The 18,829-nt window shown below is 34.2% G+C and overlaps 1 protein-coding gene across 6 annotated transcripts in view; it reads left to right on the top strand.

The window, feature by feature from the left end:
* CADM2 (cell adhesion molecule 2) overlaps nucleotides 1-18,829 on the top strand; it is a gene marked incomplete at its 5' end in the record, with an annotated part of 1,063,364 nt that overhangs the window by 882,942 nt on the left and 161,593 nt on the right. For 4 of the 6 annotated variants that reach the window (XM_079922103.1, XM_079922101.1, XM_079922102.1 and 1 more), the window contains 2 exons: nucleotides 13,365-13,517; nucleotides 16,139-16,276. The exons of 1 other annotated variant lie outside the window; for it this stretch is intronic. In XM_079922103.1, the coding sequence (XP_079778229.1) occupies nucleotides 13,365-13,517; nucleotides 16,139-16,276 (291 nt within the window). The remainder of the gene's footprint in view (nucleotides 1-13,364; nucleotides 13,518-16,138; nucleotides 16,277-18,829) is intronic. One more of the 6 variants, XM_079922104.1, reaches the window with a different exon arrangement.

The following is an 18,829-nucleotide window of genomic DNA, read 5'->3' as shown; positions in this document are numbered from 1 at the left end:
CCACAATAAGGGGAAAATAGTAAGAAGTAGAGAAACTGAGGCCACCTGAACAGATGCAAGATCAATGTTAAGTTGTTAAACTTTCAGTAACAAATGTGCATTGGCAATGAAAAATGTTAAACATGTTTCAAATAAATCTATGGACTAGTATTAATGAAATCTGTATTATACTGATGTCTTTTGTGATTGTGCCTGAATTTCCAAAATATAAAAATGATTTTCTTAAATGTATTAACGGGTTCCTAGATTTTCAAAGTTTGTGTACTATAGAATTTATTTCATCTAATATTGTCCACAAAATGATGGCAAAACTGAAAATTTAAACCAAATTTCAAACTGTAGGAGATGAGACTTTGGGATTATTAGAAACATGCCACAGCATAGTCTTGAGTCATTTCTCCTATTTTACAAATACCAATGCACGGCTTTCACAGGGTGTGGGACCTTGTAAAGTTAAAAGATCACAAATACCAAAGACTAGTTTCTTTAATGAAGGCAGGTGTTTTCCATTCCTAATGTACCTTTGTGTATGCATTTCCATAATAACATAGCATCTAATCTTCTCTTTGATATAAATGCTCGATGAGAGTAATACCACATGGCTACATATGGTGGTTTTTATGGTGGGATGTAAAATATGAATTTAATATTTTTATGAGGAGACCAATATATTGTAGGTTGCTGGAAAGAATGAGAGCTTACAGAAACTGTTTAAATACCACATCATTTTCTTGTTCTCTGAATCCAGGCAAATAGTGAGCTGTATCAAATTGTGAACCGTACCAAATGCTGAAGGTATTTTCTCAAGGAAAATAAGGAAATGTGACAAACACCTAGGGAAATACTGTTTTGAAGAAGCAAACAAAATATTCACAAACTTTTATTTGTGGGAGATAGGGAAAAAACGTTTGTCTATATAAGATCTTTGAAAATGTATATCAGAATTTTAGAGTTATTAAATTATGATTAATAACAATTATCCCTTATAAAACTACCTTTACTAGATGTTAAACAGATATAAAATACATTAAATACAATTGTGTGGTATTCATGTTAGGATAAGGCTTCTAATAAACATGGTTTATTAGAAACTAGAATGTAGCTGCACATATAGCAGCATTGGGGCATTTGTTATTAGTAATAAATCATAGTCGATGTTGTATGTTTATAAATTATTTAAACTTTGAGTTGTGAAAAGAATTCTAAAGACTAAAGTTATAAAATTGGACTTTGCTACATTATTTGCAGAACTTGTTTGATTGATGTGTTACTACTAGAAATGATATATTTATTTGATATTTTTCAAATGCTTCATATACAAAGTGAGTCTTTTGGCACTTTAGGTCTAAATTTCATAAGCTAAGTTTCTATTATGTCCTTATGTCATCTGACAGATGGTATATTTTTTTTCGCCTCAACATATTTTTTGTACAGAGTGATACACTAATAATAAGAATGAAATGCCTCTAATTTTTATCCAGGCAAGATGATATTGTGGAAAAAGGAATCATCTGATATAAAGTATTTTATATATTACAGTTTTATATATATATACACAGACATACCAAAAAAAATATATATATATATATATATATTTATCTCTCTCACTGAAGACAACTTAAAAATCTACTGAAGTTTTTTTTAATAGATAAAACCATACATTGAGTATAATATATCATTGAGTTAGTGATTCCTGGTCACTAAAATCAGGACTTATTTGTGATTGAATAAATTTATGAATTCAATTTATGATTGATAGTAGTAACTGTTACTCTTAAGTAAATTTAAAAAGTAGATTCCTGAAATCATTACAAGAGACTTCAAAAGTCACTTAGGACATTCTCCTGCAATGAAAGACATTTAAACACTCCTGGCAGGAGACCAGGTAACCATTAATTAAACAACTTTTTTTACAAACTTATCTCGTAAGTTTGCTCACTACAATTGCGAAGAGCTCAATAAATAGAAAGACAATCTCTATATTAAACCCAAATCAACCTCTCACTAGCTTCTAACCTTCAGTGATTTGTTCAGCATAAATATGATCTCAGTTTCACATGCCAGCAACCACTTCGTCTAGTCAATGTTTTCTTTTCTAGTGAAAACATTCCCAGAATTAAATATATATATATATATATATATATATTTATCATATATGGTTTACAGATTTGGAACTGCTTTAGTCTTTATCAAAATGTAGTATATGGATTGGCAAAGAGATGAAATTAGTATATAATGATAATATATGGGTGAGGTATGTGTGGGTGTGAGAGTGTATGTTAGCAGAGTTTTCCTTTTCCAGTAGTTATCTTCATGAAAGTTTATTTGGAATTATCAAATGAGGAGTTCACATTTTAGTTGATCCCATCATTATATAGAGACCTGTAGAGTTCTTTTTATAATTGAAGTAGTGTTGTATTATTAGTTCATTTAAGAAGATATATAGAATTTTATTTCAAATTGATATCAGAATTGAAATTAATATTGCATACTTTATTTGGAAAATATATACATGTATATGTATCTAATTAATATACATTTATAATTTATATAAACCATCCTGAATAGTTTTTTATTCTAAAAAAAAAATTTAGTAAATAATGAACAATAATTCACCTCCCATTTTCTAAAACTAGGGTCATGCTTATAGCTTAGAGGATGACACAGTCAATAGAAAATAACTATAGTGTTACTTCTATAGATATTTCTCCTTTGCTGAATCTAAAGCAGTGTTGAGAAGAGCACATTCATAAGTAATAGATTGGTAATTCCTTTTCATAATTTAGTAACTAGGTAGAATTTTTGTACCAAAACACACTGGAATTATGACTATTTTAGAGAAAGTATATTATCTATTGTTTTCTATCATTCCTGGATATCTACATTAATTTTTTATAGAAACATTAGCATATATAGATATAGTAGTACAAATAAGCCTACAGTAACAAGGCAGAAACTACTAACTGCTCACTAATATCTCTCCTTCCTATACATACAGCCAGACTGCATTTACCAGTCTCCCTTGAACTATGGCCATGTGCTTGGACATGGAATGGTGTGTGTGTGGTATGTGTGCTTCCAGGCCTCTGCCATTAAATTTTGTACACATGCTTCCCCAGGCTCACTTTCTCTCAGAAGACTTTCACAGTCACAAGATGAAGATGGCAGTGTATATCATTGATGCTCCTGTAGTGTAAGTTGTCCTCCACCAATGACCTTGAGCAGTCCTTTACTGTTACATGTTAAAGAAACTTCCTGTGTTTTAAACAACTGAAATGCAACCCTTCATCTGAAAGCAAATCCATACTGTAAAATTAGTGGGTGTAGTAATTTCTAGACAGTTATCTAGAGATACAAAAGAAGATTTAAGTGTATTTGCTTTGGCTTTACAGAGTTCTTTTTGCCATATGACATTGTGAAAGTAGGAATAAGATAAGCCTATTTACAATCTTAAAGAGAAGTAGTAAATTTTCAATGTCTGAATACATAAGTTTAGAAGATTTACAGGCCTAGGCCACTGTAAAGTACAAGATGACAACTCAACTGTCTTAGATTATTTTAAGTTTCAGTTACTTAAGTCAAATTATATCAATATACAGAAAGATATTTAGAATGGGATCTTAGAAAAATGTTTTGTTTGAATTGTGAAAATATTTATTATATGTTAGTTTTTAAATTTTGGTCTCTATTAATGATAGTTTGATACTACGTAAGTGAGAAAAAACTAAAGATTTAGAAACTAAAAATCAAAAGCTGCAAACTCCTTTTAAGTCAAACTTTACAAAATGAAAATTTATCAGGTGCAAGGAATCTATTAGAACATAAATTTTCAAGGTCATTGTCATGTAAAAATATGTCACCTTTCTAGAGCATATTCTGCTGACTTATCATATGAAATGATTCACCAGGTGCACCTGCCATTTTATTTATTCTCTGTGCTTTCAGCTTTCACTTGCTCATTCACTCACTTATCCAATGGAGAGATGGAAATTATATTCAGAGCACCTTGCTAGTGTCTGTGGGCAGTAGGAATTAGTCTCATTCATGGCTGGATGCTCCAGGAGATGACCATATAATAAGAAAAATGGTACATATCAGTATATAAACAATGGACCATATAATGTTCACTTTTACTCTCTCATTAGCTCAACAAATTATTATTGAGCTTCATGTACATTCCTGCCCTGGAAACCTAAAGGAAAGAGTGAATGTGGCTGGAGGTGGACAGTATGAAAGAATTTACCAAGAAAGCAATACGTTAATTAGCTTGAGTGAAAAGTATGAACTGGAGACATGCAGAGGGAATATATGCCTTTAGGTAAAGAGGTATGGATTACTCACCATATTTGAACAAATGCTCAGGTATTTCTAAATTATTAGGCATTTTGAGGAGGGATGGGGAAATAGACTAGAAAAGTGAACATATTTCTGATCTTTAGGGGCTTATGTTACATGACACACAGTTTAAATGTTACCTTACAAAACAGAAAATTGGGTAGGTATATAGGTGTATTAAGAATCCAGTCTATGTTCAGAGCTTTAGGAATTTAATAGAGTGAAAGAGCAACAGGGTTTCCCTCTGGACATGTCATGTGGAGGACACTGAGGAAGAGGGGCAAAAGCCTTAACAAAGACAAGAAGATGGAAAGTAGAAATACCATGGAGTTTATATTCATTCCTCAAACATATTAATAAATTTTCCATACCCAAGTTTATTAATTTTTGGTACATTTTAGACATGGTAACATTTTGCTTTTTCAAGTGTTTCATAATAACAGATTACGCATATAGGTATGAGAGTAATGACTATTTGTTTTTTACATTAGAAGTAAGAAAAGCTGGGGCTTAAAAATTGAAATTCTACCACTGGAAAAACTTCCTTCAAATAGTGACACAGTTTCCAGATTTATTGCTTGGGTTCTGTTCGAATTTCTATTCTAAAACTCCATTTACTATGGTTTTAGTAAAAATTCAGTCCCAGCTGAAACTTGGTATACCAAATATCAGCTCTGGAGCAATGGTTGTTTTTACCAATTTTCCAGAAGATTGATTTAGATTGTTTTGTGTTGTATGACTGTAAAAGAACAAAACAGAAAAGGTTCACTAGCTTGATATTTTGTTCTGTCTGTACGTTTTAACTCCTTTATTTCTGGCAGTCCATAGCACTATTACAAATAACATATACTGAATGTAATCAGCATATGATTATACTATTTACACAAATAAAACATTGGGCTGTTAAAAATAAAATAACACTTTTATAATAAAAGTAAGAATGGCTCGATTTCCTTCTTTATCTTGCCTGTTTTACAATGTCTAGAGGCATATTTTGACATCATGCGTGTCAATATACTAATTGTGAGGTCTGACAAGAGTTAAGCCCTGAATCTGTGGCCCATTTGAAACTTTATTAGAGCTTATTTGACTTATTTTTCCTCTCTGATTTATTAGGATACAGATTTAATTAGCAAAACAATATTCTGGTACACCAAAACAAAGTTGACCTCACTGAAGCTTTAATTCCTCTTCCTAGTTTTTACCGGTGATAGTAGGTATTTCAGGATAGTAGGTATTTCAGCTGATAAAACAAGGTTAGCAGATTGCCTGAGTCACTTTGGTTAGTGATCAGTTCTAGAGAAATCAGTAGGGGCAAAGCAGAGTAGGCAGCTAGCACAGGTCTAAGTGGATAGCGTTCGGAGAGAAAACAAGCCTGTTTGCAGAAGTTGGGAAACAAAGAAGTGCTGGTGTGGGCAACCTTAAAACAACAAAGTCAGAATCATGAGAAGGATTATATTATTAGTCAGCAAACAACACTGAAACTTGTTATTGAATCAAAATCCATATACAGCATTCTTCGATATATCTTTCTCTAGGCAGAACTTGGCTTATTGTACTGACATATCTAAACTCCCTGTAAGAATCAAGTGGGGACACCTGGATGGGACTTGAGCTGAGAACAAGGAGAATGAAGACTGACATACCTATTGTTCTTTTAATTCCATCACACCAGTGATGTTAAACTTACTTTACAAGATGGAACTTACTGGTTGGAAAGTAATATGTTTATAAGAACTTCTAAATATGTGCAGTGATTGCTTCAGCTAAAGCCTGTGAGTGTAGAATGGTATGCTCTTGGAAACATGCTGACATTGAGAATTTAAGTAGCCAGGATGACACTTGAAATGACTTCTATCATCTTGATGTAGGTTTTTCCTTTAGTACTTGTCTGTAAAATATAGTGAATTATAATAATAAAAATCATTCAGCATATAATATTCACTTAATATATGGAATTTTCTAAAATGATGTTAATATGTACAATTATAGACTATTATTATATATAAAAGACTGATGACCCACATATTAAATTTAATACAATAAAATTTAATGGGCATCTGCATGTATCATGATATGTGTAAAGCCTTGTAGACAATGTAAATATTTATAAATATAAATATAAAGAGATATAATCCTGATTTGGGAAAGTTTTAGGTCAAATGGGTGAACTAGAAAAAATGCAAAAACAATGATGTTGTTATTTGCTGCATTTTAATAGTCTCTTAAAATGATTACATAATGAAATATGTTTTTTATCTTTATTTAAGCACCTTAAAGTGTGACATAAATTATTACTCACTGGAAACCAACTTAGACATATTTGAAAATGTTTCTGGCAAGAAGTATGTGATCACCTTTATAAAGATCACAACACTTAAGAAAAGAAAACTATTAATTGAAGTATATACAATTTTTATACAATTTTGTGTATACAAATTGCTATTAGGCTCTTAAATGAATAATGTCAGATAAATTCAATAGCACTAATGTTATTAAGTTAATTTGGTTTAAAACTAATTAATATACAACTTATTAACTATGCCAGTAACTTTTGTTAGAAATCAGTATAAAATGTGTGTAAAATTCTCCAAGTAATCGTCTTAGGAATTTTTATTTTACCCAGCATGAATCCCAAATATGCATTTGTATGATTGACGAACTATTTAGAACCAATGATATATTGGGAAAATAATTTTTATCCAGTGTTAAGCACTATTTAATAAACTCTTACTCATTGGTCAGTGCTTCTTATTTGCAGCTAAGATTAAATTCTCTAGAGTTCAGTGTTTTGAACTGTTAAATCACCTCACCAGTGGGTGCAAGGCACCTAATAGCTGATGAGGTGTGGCCTCAGAGTAACCTACTTTTAACTCATTAGCTTATTTTAATCTCTATGGTGTGTGAACAATTACCTTTCATTCTTTTATTCCATATACTCATTTGTTCTCTTCAGTTATTCCTAGGATAATGTTTAAAATCTATTTCTTTCAATGAAATGTTTGAGGTTTTATTTTTTTTAAAGATATTTAGATATGGGCTTCCCTGGTGGCTCAGTGGTTAAGAGTCCGCCTGCCGATGCAGGGAACGCAGGTTCGTGCCCCGGTCTGGGAGGATCCCACATGCCGTGGAGTGGCTGGGCCCGTGAGCCATGGCCGCTGAGCCTGCGCGTCCGGAGCCTGTGCTCCACAATGGGAGAGGCCACGACAGTGAGAGGCCTGCGTACCGGAAAAAAAAAAAAAAAAAAAAAGATATTTAGATAATCATGAACACTCTGTGTGCTCAAACGACAGCACTTTTTTTTAAAAGATTGAATTCACTGCAACCGACAATATTACGATTCTTCTTTTTAGGTTCACTATAAATATATGCAACTTACTCTGTAGAAAGTATGGATTATTTCTGAGTCTCTACTACCTTTTGTGTTCATTTGGAAACCATAAGGTAACACAACAGTAGCTTCAGAGATCACTCATTCAGTATTTCAAATAATTATTCAATGAATGATCACTTTTTAAAAAAAAATTTTGCAGCATGATGTTTCTAGGTCTTTTATGCTCAACGGTATCTAAACAAGACACTTCTTTTTCTTGTTTTGGGGGCTTTTCTCCCATGGGGGATGTATCAAAGAGGACTTCCTAATTCAGTTCTTTTTCACTCTGCTCTTATATGCAGATAGAGTTTGGCTCTCAGTTTCAATTCAATAGTCATTCACTGAAAACTTGCTGTGCAGATAGTTAGGATGCAGGGTGCTGAGATGTGCAAAACAAGGATCCTGCTCACAGGGAATCCATTGAGTTGTATTTCACCCCTCTTTGGACTTTAAAAGGTTTCCTTTTTTTCTTTCATACTTAAAATGCTGTGATAAAGAGAACTGCAGATGACATCATAAGTATTTACAAACTTGAAAAGATAAATGCTGTGGATGTAAGATTTGTTTAAAATGTTCAGTCCAAAGGGATTTCTCTGGTGAGGGGGAAGTGGGGAGGTGCTGCTAGGAGAACAGGCCCTGAAGATATCTGTACCAGAGATGCCATTTCTATTTTTCATGCCTTTATTGACCCCCTTTCTCTTGAGCCTATAAATATGATTCAGTCTCTTCCTTCCAGAAAAATAGCTTCCCTTCCTTCTGACCCTGGACTGTCTCCTACTTTTCTCATCCAAGAGTGCAATCTGGTTCCTTCTTAGCAACCTTCTCATGATATAGCCAAACTCACTGACACTGTCCAAATACAATGGACACTTTCCAATCTTGAAATCACTTAACTTCTCTATAATAAAAAATGTTTATAGCTACTAAAATAAAATAAAATGTTCAGTTCAATAAAAATTTCCTTAGGCAGCTCTTTGTTTTTTGGCAAATGAATTATCAAGGAAATTTATACAATAAATAATCCCTTTGCTAACCGTGTCACTTTCTTCCCTTTTGGGAATATGTTTTCAGGTTTTGAATATCTATTCATGTATCTCATTTCTCTAAATCATATACCTTATACTTTCACTCAATTGTTATTATCTCCGCCTAACACTCAGCAGACTGGGGTACACAATAGGTGACTTACCTATTAATATGGCTAACCAATGACAGAGGTTACATTAAAATACATGTATTCTACTTTTCAGAGTCTAATTTTTAGTCAAACCTGGTAGTAATTATAAAACAACTCAAAAAATTATAGGATTTGGTAAGCTGAATCGAGACATTTCAGACTTTAAATATTTAGGTTCTCATCTGGATTCCAAACCTAAAATATTTTAATATATCATTGCACATTTGTTTAAATCACTTCACATATAACATGATATCATAGTTCTCATAATGCAAAGATGGAAATGAATCAGGAATTATTATCCACAGGAAACCTGACCTCATATAAGTGCCTAAAGCAGATCTTCTGATACCAAAGTCAGTGCTTTTAGCCTTACTCCACACAAATGGTTTAAATATGAACATTTTCTATTTGTATGCACTGAGTAATTCAGTCTGACTTCAGTGATATTATGTAGTTATATAGTTTATATATATATATATATATATATATATATATATATATAATATAGTTTCCATAAAATAGTCTGACCAAAAGAAAGTTAAATTCCTTTTGCCAAGATTCACTAAAAATTGTAAGCTCTGTCTCTCTGTCAGTGCGACCTGTGTTAGAAGAAATGAAATTGAACACAGGGGGTGAGTAACATGTTTTACCCACACAGTATCATTGCAGGAACATGAGGCTTTTCCCTTTTGGAGACTTCTTTTTTATAAAAAAACAAGAAATATGTGATAAATATTTTTTTAAATAAATCATACCTTTGAAAAGTGGTTGGTATAACATGAGGTCCTATTGGGGAAATGACAAATCTGTGTCCCCCTCTTTTCCTCTAGCAACTGAACAAGGCATATATAATAGGGAGTGTAGGAGATAGCATACAAAATAGACATTTTTATAAAAAGTCCGCTGTAAACTAGTGGAGTCGCAAACACAATTGTAATCAGTCTTCCTTAATTTTTATAGTTGATAAAAATCAGTTTTGAAAATGTTTGCAAGTGTATGTCTCCTTATGAAATTAGAGGTAACAAAGAATGGTAATAGGTGGACGATAATCATTCAGGTATGTGTTATTGAGTAAGTGGGAGGATGATTTTTAAAGTATATTTAAAATCATGAAAATTTAGAATTTTACCAAATACATTTTTTAATTTCCTGCTCCTCTCACAAAGCATAGAGGAAAGGTATAGGCAATTTAAGAATATATGGCACTTGGGATCCCCTTCTTACTCTGTGGCAAATGTATATAATGAGTTTCAAGCTTTGATATCAAAACCATTTCCCCATTCCATCTAATGTGCATAAAATATTTTAAGCTGAGTTATTATTGTAGATTCATACCCAGCTGTGAGAAATAATACAGAGAAATCCATGTACCCTCTACCCAAATAATATCTTGGAAAGATATCACAGCTAGAAAATAGACATTGACATAGTCCACCAATCTTATTTGAGTTTCACCGGTTTTACATGTACTCGTTTGTGTGTGTGTGTGTGTGTATGTGTTTAGTTTTATCCAGTTTCATTACATATGTAGGTTAATGTATCCATCACCACAGTCAAGATGCAAAGCGGTTCTATCACCACAAGGATCCTTCGTGCTGTAGTTTTATAACCGTGCTCATATCACTCCCACTCCCCCTCTACACCTTACTAACCTTCACCGTTGGTAGGAACTAATCTTTTCTCCATCTCTATAATTTTAGTTATTTCAAGACACTATATAAAATAATTTCATCTTAATTTATCTATAGAGTTTCTGAGTGTATCACTTTGTATATTTTCTTAGTAGTTGCTCCAGGTATTGAAATGCTATACATATACGATTTATCCCAGTCTACTACTTTTACCACTTCTGGTAAAGTATGGAAACCTTACTTCCATTAGGTCCTTTTGCCCTGACACTTTTTATTTGTTTTAACTATTCCTTCTTAACATGTTGAACACTGCATCAGTTGATGGTATAATGTTTGTTTTAACCATGATATAGTCAGGAAAATGCAGCAGAGTAGTCTATATTGTATTTACCCATATTTTTTGTTCTCTCACTTGTTCTTCCTTCTTGATGCTTCAAAATTTCTTCTTTTCTGTTTGAGGAACTTTAACTTTTCTTTAAGACGGATCTGCTAGAGAAACATGTGTTTAGTTTTCCTCCTTCTAAAAATATATTTATTTCCCCTTGATTCCTGAACATTGGTTTCACTGGATAAGAATTCACGATCAACAGTTCTCTTCTTTCAGAACTTGAAAAACGTGCCACTGCCTCTGACCTCCATAATTTCAAATGAGGTCACATATTGTCATTTGAAATGGTGTTTTCTTATAGGTAATATGTCTTTCTCTCACGGGCCCAGCTGCTCTGCCGCATGTGGGATCTTCCCGGACCGGGGCACGAACCCATGTCCCTTGCATCAGCAGGTGGACTCTCAACCACTGCGCCACCAGGGAAGCCCTAATTTCACTGTATCTTGATTTGGACCTTTTGGGGTTTATCCTGTTTGAGTTTGATCCTCTTCCTGATTTTGTACGTTTATTTCTTTTGCCTAATTTGTGAAGTTTTGACCATTATTTCTTAAATTCTTTCTGCCTCACTCTCTTTCTCTTCTTTTGGGACTCATATGGTACCAATGTTGGATATTTTGTTATTGTCCCACAGGTCCCCAAGATTCTGATTTTTGTTTTTTTGGTTGGTTTTCCAATCTGTTTTCTCTCTCTTGTTCAGATCCAGTGACTTATATTGGTCTGTCCTTAAGTTCACTGATTCTATCCTCTGTTGTCTCATTGTACTATTTATCCAATACAGTGAGTTTTTATTTTGGTTGTTGTATTTTTGACTTCTGTACTTTCCTTTGGTTCTTTTTTTAAATAACTTCTTTAGAGTGCTGAGATTTTCTATTTTATATTTGTTTCAAGATAATTAGTAATTGCTTGTTAAAGTAATTTTATGATGGCTTCTTTAAATTCTCTGTCAGATAATTCTAACATCCGTTTCAACTCAGTATTAGCATCTGTGGATTATTTTTTCTCATTCAAGTTATGTTTTGCCTGGTATTTGGTGTGACCAGTAATTCTTTTTTAATCACATCCTGGAGATTTGGGTTATTGTGTTAGGAGACTCTGGATACTATTTACATCATCTATTCTATTTAGGTTCAGCACACAGGTCCTGGCTTACATTTGTGGGCTATGGTTCCACCAACAGTTTAATTTTCAGAGCCTTTGTGGTGCTATTTGGTCACTTTGAGTTGTCTGTTTCCACTGGGAGTTGTACTGATCCCTACTGGTGCCACCTAAGGAAGCAAGGCCTCCTGATGGCTCTAGGGGGGATAAATGGTTCTTTAGCTCATCAAAGATCACTTCAAGGGCTGGGTAATTGTTATAAAAGGATTGGCCCACTGCCTGTGCTGCCCAATTGACCATTGTCTCTCAGTAGGGAAGGGGAGTCTCCAGTCTAATGGAAAAAGAGATTGCGTTCCATGACAGTGATGCTCCCGATTGATTCCCCTTGGGGGTGGCCCAGTCTCTCCCAAAGTTCTTGGTGGGAATCCCATTTGCTCTGTGAAAAAAATGAGTCTACCTAGGCCACCTTCTGTTGCTAGGTTATGGTTGGGAGAAGCCAGGTCTCAAATGCCTTTTACAATTGGTTAGAGAGACACTGTGTTATTCCTTCGGTTCTGGTATCACTAACCAGTCCCCTTTCCTCTTTCTACCTTTCAGAGTACTCCTTTAGTCACCTCTTGCTTAATTTCTGGTTTTATAGCTGTCCTTAGTGGAGCACATAGTGATATTTAAGTTTTTTAATGCTTTTCCAAAAATGATTTAAAAGAAGCATAAATAAGCAAGATGCTTAAGAGATCTGTGAAAACAAGTGTTCTGTGGTAGAAAAGGTGGTTTGAACCAAAGAATATATTAAAAGTATTTAACAGACAGTACAGCAGAGGCACCAACCAGTCAGAGCAAATTTAATGTCAGGTACAGTACAGGTGTTTTTCAGCTGAAAGTTAGCTCTGATTTTAAAAAAGCTTAACAGGTGTCTCTACTGCAGAAAACTTTCAATATGCTAAGGTTAATTGTTGGTTTCCTAGAAGGAACTGAGCACTCATAGTTTTCCCAAATTTATCTAGGCATAGAAGTGAAATTTTTTGTTTACAGCTCTTCTTGGTACTGACAACTCATGAAAGACTGTGAAGGAAAGCCATTTTTGTCACCATCAATATCTACCTCATCCAAGGTATTGTACTTACTAGATGCAATCATTTAATTAAAAAGTTATTTCTCAGAACATTAAGGAACATTTAATTCTACTTAAATCTGATAAAATATTTCAATATATTTAAACCTTCCTTTAAAACATTTCAGGAAACCAGATTTAGACATATGGCCAAAGAAAATGTTTATTGTGTTGTGCTAAAAATATGTAGTCTAACAGTAGCAACTTTTCCTAATGTTGTTATTCATATTTTCAGTATTTTCTTTTTCCAGCTTTAAGGGACAATAGGATCGAGCTGGTTCGGGCTTCCTGGCATGAACTGAGTATCAGCGTCAGTGATGTCTCTCTCTCTGATGAAGGACAGTACACCTGTTCTTTATTTACAATGCCTGTCAAAACTTCCAAGGCCTATCTCACTGTTCTGGGTAAGTGCATGTGATCACAAGCCAGAGAGATGTGTACAGCTACAGCAACATGATTCAATAACAGATCTACACTTTGAGGATCATCAAAAAGCATTAAAAAATCACTTAGTCATTTCCCCCATTTTATAAATAGATAAAGAGAGGTATAAAGATTTGTATGACTTCCCAAGAGCAAACAGCCATTTTGTTTTTAAGCCAGCAATAGACACCAGGTTTCTTGATTTTCAACTAAATTCCTTTGTGTCAAATCATCTCTATATTGTATATGTGGTAATCCTTTTATAAAGTGATAGAATAATGAACATAATGACTTCAATGTGTCTATCAGATGCTCCGCCACCTTATCATCAGTCACCTAATGGGATCTTCCCTAATATCTATTGGCTTCCAAATATGCCCATTTGTGTATTTTAGTGTATTTAAATGACCCTAACATTTCTATTTGTCTTCTTGCCTTTTAGCTTTGTAGTTTTCTAGATTACTAAATGAAGTACATAATGTAGCTTGCGCATGCAGCTTGTAGCTTCTTTGTTTTTTTATTCTCTAAGTATTGGGCCATTTTTCTAAAGGTTATAGTGACACCAAAAAGCAATACATTCATAGAGTTTCTGAGGAAATAAGCTTGCAGCTCACAGCTCTCTGTGCTTCCACAGACGTCAGTGGCCCAATCAGCTGAAATTGCTGGAATTCATTGAAACACACCTGTGTACTGAACAAGTTAGAGGAATTTAAAGATTGATTTTTTTTTTTTTTTTTGCCCTTAGCTTGCCTTCCTTTTTTGATAGATAAAGGCATAACACTGCATTTAAACGAACTAATGCATGCTGTTCTTTTGGGTGAGAATATTAAAGTTAATCCTGCTAGTGAATTGGTTTTGTGCATAGGATATGAAATATGTTTCTTTGCAAGTCCCACTGGGACTATTGTATAAAAATCTTTACAAGTTTGCCATTAAGGACAAAATACACCCACTAAATGGAGTATCTCAGGATAGCAGCTGCCTAAGATTAATGTATTGTTCTGTAGAGAGCCAACTTGAGACCTCAAGAAATAGGAAAGTGGCTAATTTCAATTTATTAAATGGTGATGTGACATGTTTGTTTTTTTTTAAAAAAAAGCTATATGAAGGTGAACGAAAAGAAAAGAAAGCTAGCCAGCTAATGGAGTATGTTGATCTGTCATTTATCTTTGTTGTTCTTGTTGTTTTAGTTTGTATTTCTTTTATTGGCGCCTTCCAACATTCTTACATTTTATTCTTTTCAAACTGAATCAAATAGTACAATAAAGAAACTTTCAGTCTGCCTTTATTATTGAATATTTTTAGAAGAAATTTTAATAAACCTCTGTCATGACAGCAGAATATTATTGCCTCCAAAATATGTAATGTTGTATTATTTAAATCATCAATGTCTATCTCTGAATATTAGTTATCTGCTTATTCATTGGATGATCTGGACTAGAAAAGGTAATAAGTAGCTAGCATTAACTAGCATTAAAAATAATACATGGGCTTCCCTGGTGGCGCAGTGGTTGAGAGTCCGCCTGCCGATGCAGGGGACATGGGTTAGTGCCCCGGTCTGGGAAGATCCCACATGCCGCGGAGCAGCTGGGCCTGTGAGCCATGGCTGCTAAGCCTGCGCGTCCAGAGCCTGTGTTCCTCAACGGGAGAGGCCACAGCAGTGAGAGGCCCGTGTACTGCAAAAAAAATAATAATAATAATAATAAATATCATGCTCCACAAAACTGCAATTACATTTCTAATACAAATGACATCAAGAGACATTCTCTACTTTAGAAGAATCAGAAAAATAAGTATAGTTGCAATTTTTAATGAATCTTTTATTCAAAATGCATTTTCTAGAAAAAAGTACACAGAGGATAACAATATTTTTTAAGCTTTAAGAATTCTGAAATCAGGAATGAAATGTGCTATTCTGGTTAAATCACAGTTTGCTAAAGAATGAAGAAATATGCTTTGTGGATTTTTTTTTCCCAGTGCAAACAATCTACCATTTTAAAGCCCCACACTGGTAAATCTTAAGATATGGTTGTTTTTAAGATTATAAAGAGTATTTCTGCAGGTAAAATTTAATTTAAAAAAACTACTTTAAACGCACTTTAAATGCTTTCTGGATAGTATACACACACATATGCATATTTACACAGACACATATGTGTTTGTATGTATGTGTATATATATCTCGCTATATATTTTTTATATATTTTGTCATTTATTATATAGCAGTTCATTATTATTATGTTTTGGTTTATTATCATTATTTTTATTTTTATTTTTTGCGGTACACGGGCCTCTCACTGTTGTGGCCTCTCCCATTGCGGAGCACAGGCTCCGGATGCACAGGCTCAGTGGCCATGGCTCACAGGCCTAGCCACTCCGCGGCATGTGGGATCTTCCCAGACCGGAGCACGAACCCGTGTCCCCTGCATCGGCAGGCAGACTCTCAACCACTGCACCACCAGGGAAGCCCTGGTTTATTATTCTTGATTGAAGTTATTGTCAGTTATACACCCAGTTTAGCTTTGCTTCTGAAAGTAGTAGTCGTAAGAACAAATCAACCCTGGAGATTAATGTTTATTTCATTCATTTGCTTAAATTTCAGGTGTTCCTGAGAAGCCTCAAATTAGCGGATTTTCATCCCCAGTTATGGAGGGAGACTTGATGCAGCTGACTTGTAAAACATCTGGTAGTAAACCTGCAGCTGATATAAGATGGTTCAAAAATGACAAAGAGATTAAAGGTAAGGAATGGGGAAAGGTCTCCAAATCAAAATTAATGTGCTGAAACTAGTGTGAAGTGTTAGATCCAGGGCATTTTACATTTTCCTTTTCTTTTTTTTTTTTTGCGGTACGCGGGCCTGTGAATGTTGTGGCCTCTCCCGTTGCGGAGCACAGGCTCCGGGCGCGCGGGCTCAGCGGCCATGGCTCATGGGCCCAGCCACTCCACGGCATGCGGGATCTTCCTGGACCGGGGCCCATGTCCCCTGCATCAGCAGACAGACTCTCAACCACTGCGCCACAAGGGAAGCCCTACATTTTCCTTTTCAAACCACAGTCACTTTCTGATTAAGTGTAATTTGAACCAGATTTACCTTAAATTAGGTAATTTTACAAGGTATATTAATATCAACTGTGTGCCCCATTTTTCTCTTACGTAAAATAGTTTTAAAATGATATATATCTAGAGACTTTCCTGGTGATCTAGTGGTAAAGGATCCACCTTATAACGCAGGAGACGTGGGTTTGATCCCTGGTCAGGGAACTAAGATCCCACATTCCGCGGGGCAACTAAGCCCGTGCACCACACCTACTGAGTTCAAGCGCCTTAACTAGAGAGCCTGAGGGCCCCAAACTACAGAGTCCACACGCCCTGGAGCCTGTGCACCACAACTAGAGAAGAGAAAACCCGCACACCACAACTAGAGAGAAGGCCGCGCACCGCAACAAAGAGCCCGAGCATTGCAACGAATGTTTAGCATGCCTCAAGGAGGAGCCTGCGCGCGGCAACTAAGACCCTACGCCACCAAAAATAGATTAAATAAATAAATAAATAACAAATCTTAAAAAAAAAATGATATATATCTAGTGGGAAACTTGGAGAAATAAGTTAATATATAAAAAACACGTAGATTCGTACTTGACAATAGCAAGTGCTAAGTGTTCATGTTAGATGTGATTATTTCAGAGCTCATCTGTAGTATTTAGATTATAGACAAAGAAACTCCATGAATTATTTCTTCAACTTGTTGGTTCTGAAAATACAAAGTTTTGGGAATAAAACTAGCTAAACATCAATAAATCTGTTTTTCAGTAGCTCTCACACAGGGTAAAATAATGTGCTTGTCTCAGTAAAAATGCACAGAAATGTAAATATTCAGCATAATTCTGCTCTTCATACACTTAAACACACACGTGCACACACAGTCTTTTAGGGTGGATTAAGAAGTTTATAGAGGAGATGGCTAGTAAGTCTGGTAGTGGTTTTTGTACCCCACATACAGAAATCTTGGACCTGACATCACATGTACATTAAAACCCAAATATAAGAATCATCTATTATGCTTGTTAAAATTTTTTCCTATTTATATAGTAATATGTATTATTCTCAAGGTAACCTTCTAGGAGATAGATTGATGCAAACCATTCTGATTATTTTAACTTGTAATTCAAGTATCTTACTTAGGATTGGAGGCTCAACAGGTAGAATTGCCTATATTACTAAGAAATTATGGGTTTACAGTCCATACAATTATTCTACCTCTTTTCTATTTTAATTACTTTCTCTCTTTATATTTTTTTTTACTTTTATTTTAATTACTTTCTCTCTTTATATTTTTTTACTTTTATTTTAATTACTTTCTCTCTTTATATTTTTTTCCCCAAACAAGGAACTATCTGTAATTTATCCATAATTACTACCTTTACTTTAGAACTTCTAATAAATACATTTTATTGGACTAACTTTGGAGAAGTACAAGCACCCATTTCACAAGTTAGATACATCACTTTGCTAAGTTAAACTTGCTCTTATATTCTGCCAGGGCTCAGTACCATCCATTCTAATTCTGCCTTTAGGATATATTTGTTTAGGTTAGTGTGTTAAATGTCTAGTCTTGGTTGGAGCTTTTCTAAATGGACCCTCTACACTGTATCCAGAGTTATCTTACTATGACAAGGTTCTAATCCAGCCACTTTTTCTGCGTAAGCATTTCTGATTGAAAGTCCTAACCTGGAGGATTAGTTTAAAATCCGATTTCCTTGGCCTATAAGAAAGCTCCTGGCAGTGAATTCTTACAAATCAGATGGTTTTCTATGTGAAAGGCTTGGTTTATGTTAGAATGTTCTTCTTAAATACTCTCCTTCGGTTAAATTGTTTTATTACCTACATGCATCTCTTTCTGAATTTTGACATAATTAGTTAGTGAGTTAGTTTCTCTTAATTTCTTACCATTTTATTTGTGTTTCGGATAAATATATCCTCAGGGAGGTCAGAGACTAACATACTAGTCATTAATATTGGTTGATTGTTTTTAACGTTGTAGCCTTATGAAAAACGCATAATGTTTTCATTAAAAACATTTTTATAAAATATCTTAATTTTTGACAAATTTGGCTTCTGCTCTGAATGCCAGATTTATTCATAAACTAGGTAGAGAGGGGACTTTTGTTTATATGTAAAAAGATGAAATTTTGATCTTATAAACACTATACTTTAAAATCATCTGAATCTAGAATGAAAATCAAGAGAAAACCATATACAGAATCAGCATTTGGTTCTGTGTTCTACTCAGAAG

The sequence above is a fragment of the Stenella coeruleoalba genome (assembly GCF_951394435.1).
Source record: "Stenella coeruleoalba genome assembly, chromosome: 5".
NCBI classification, from domain to species: domain Eukaryota; kingdom Metazoa; phylum Chordata; class Mammalia; order Artiodactyla; family Delphinidae; genus Stenella; species Stenella coeruleoalba.
This window is presented reverse-complemented; position numbering and strand designations above follow the sequence as displayed.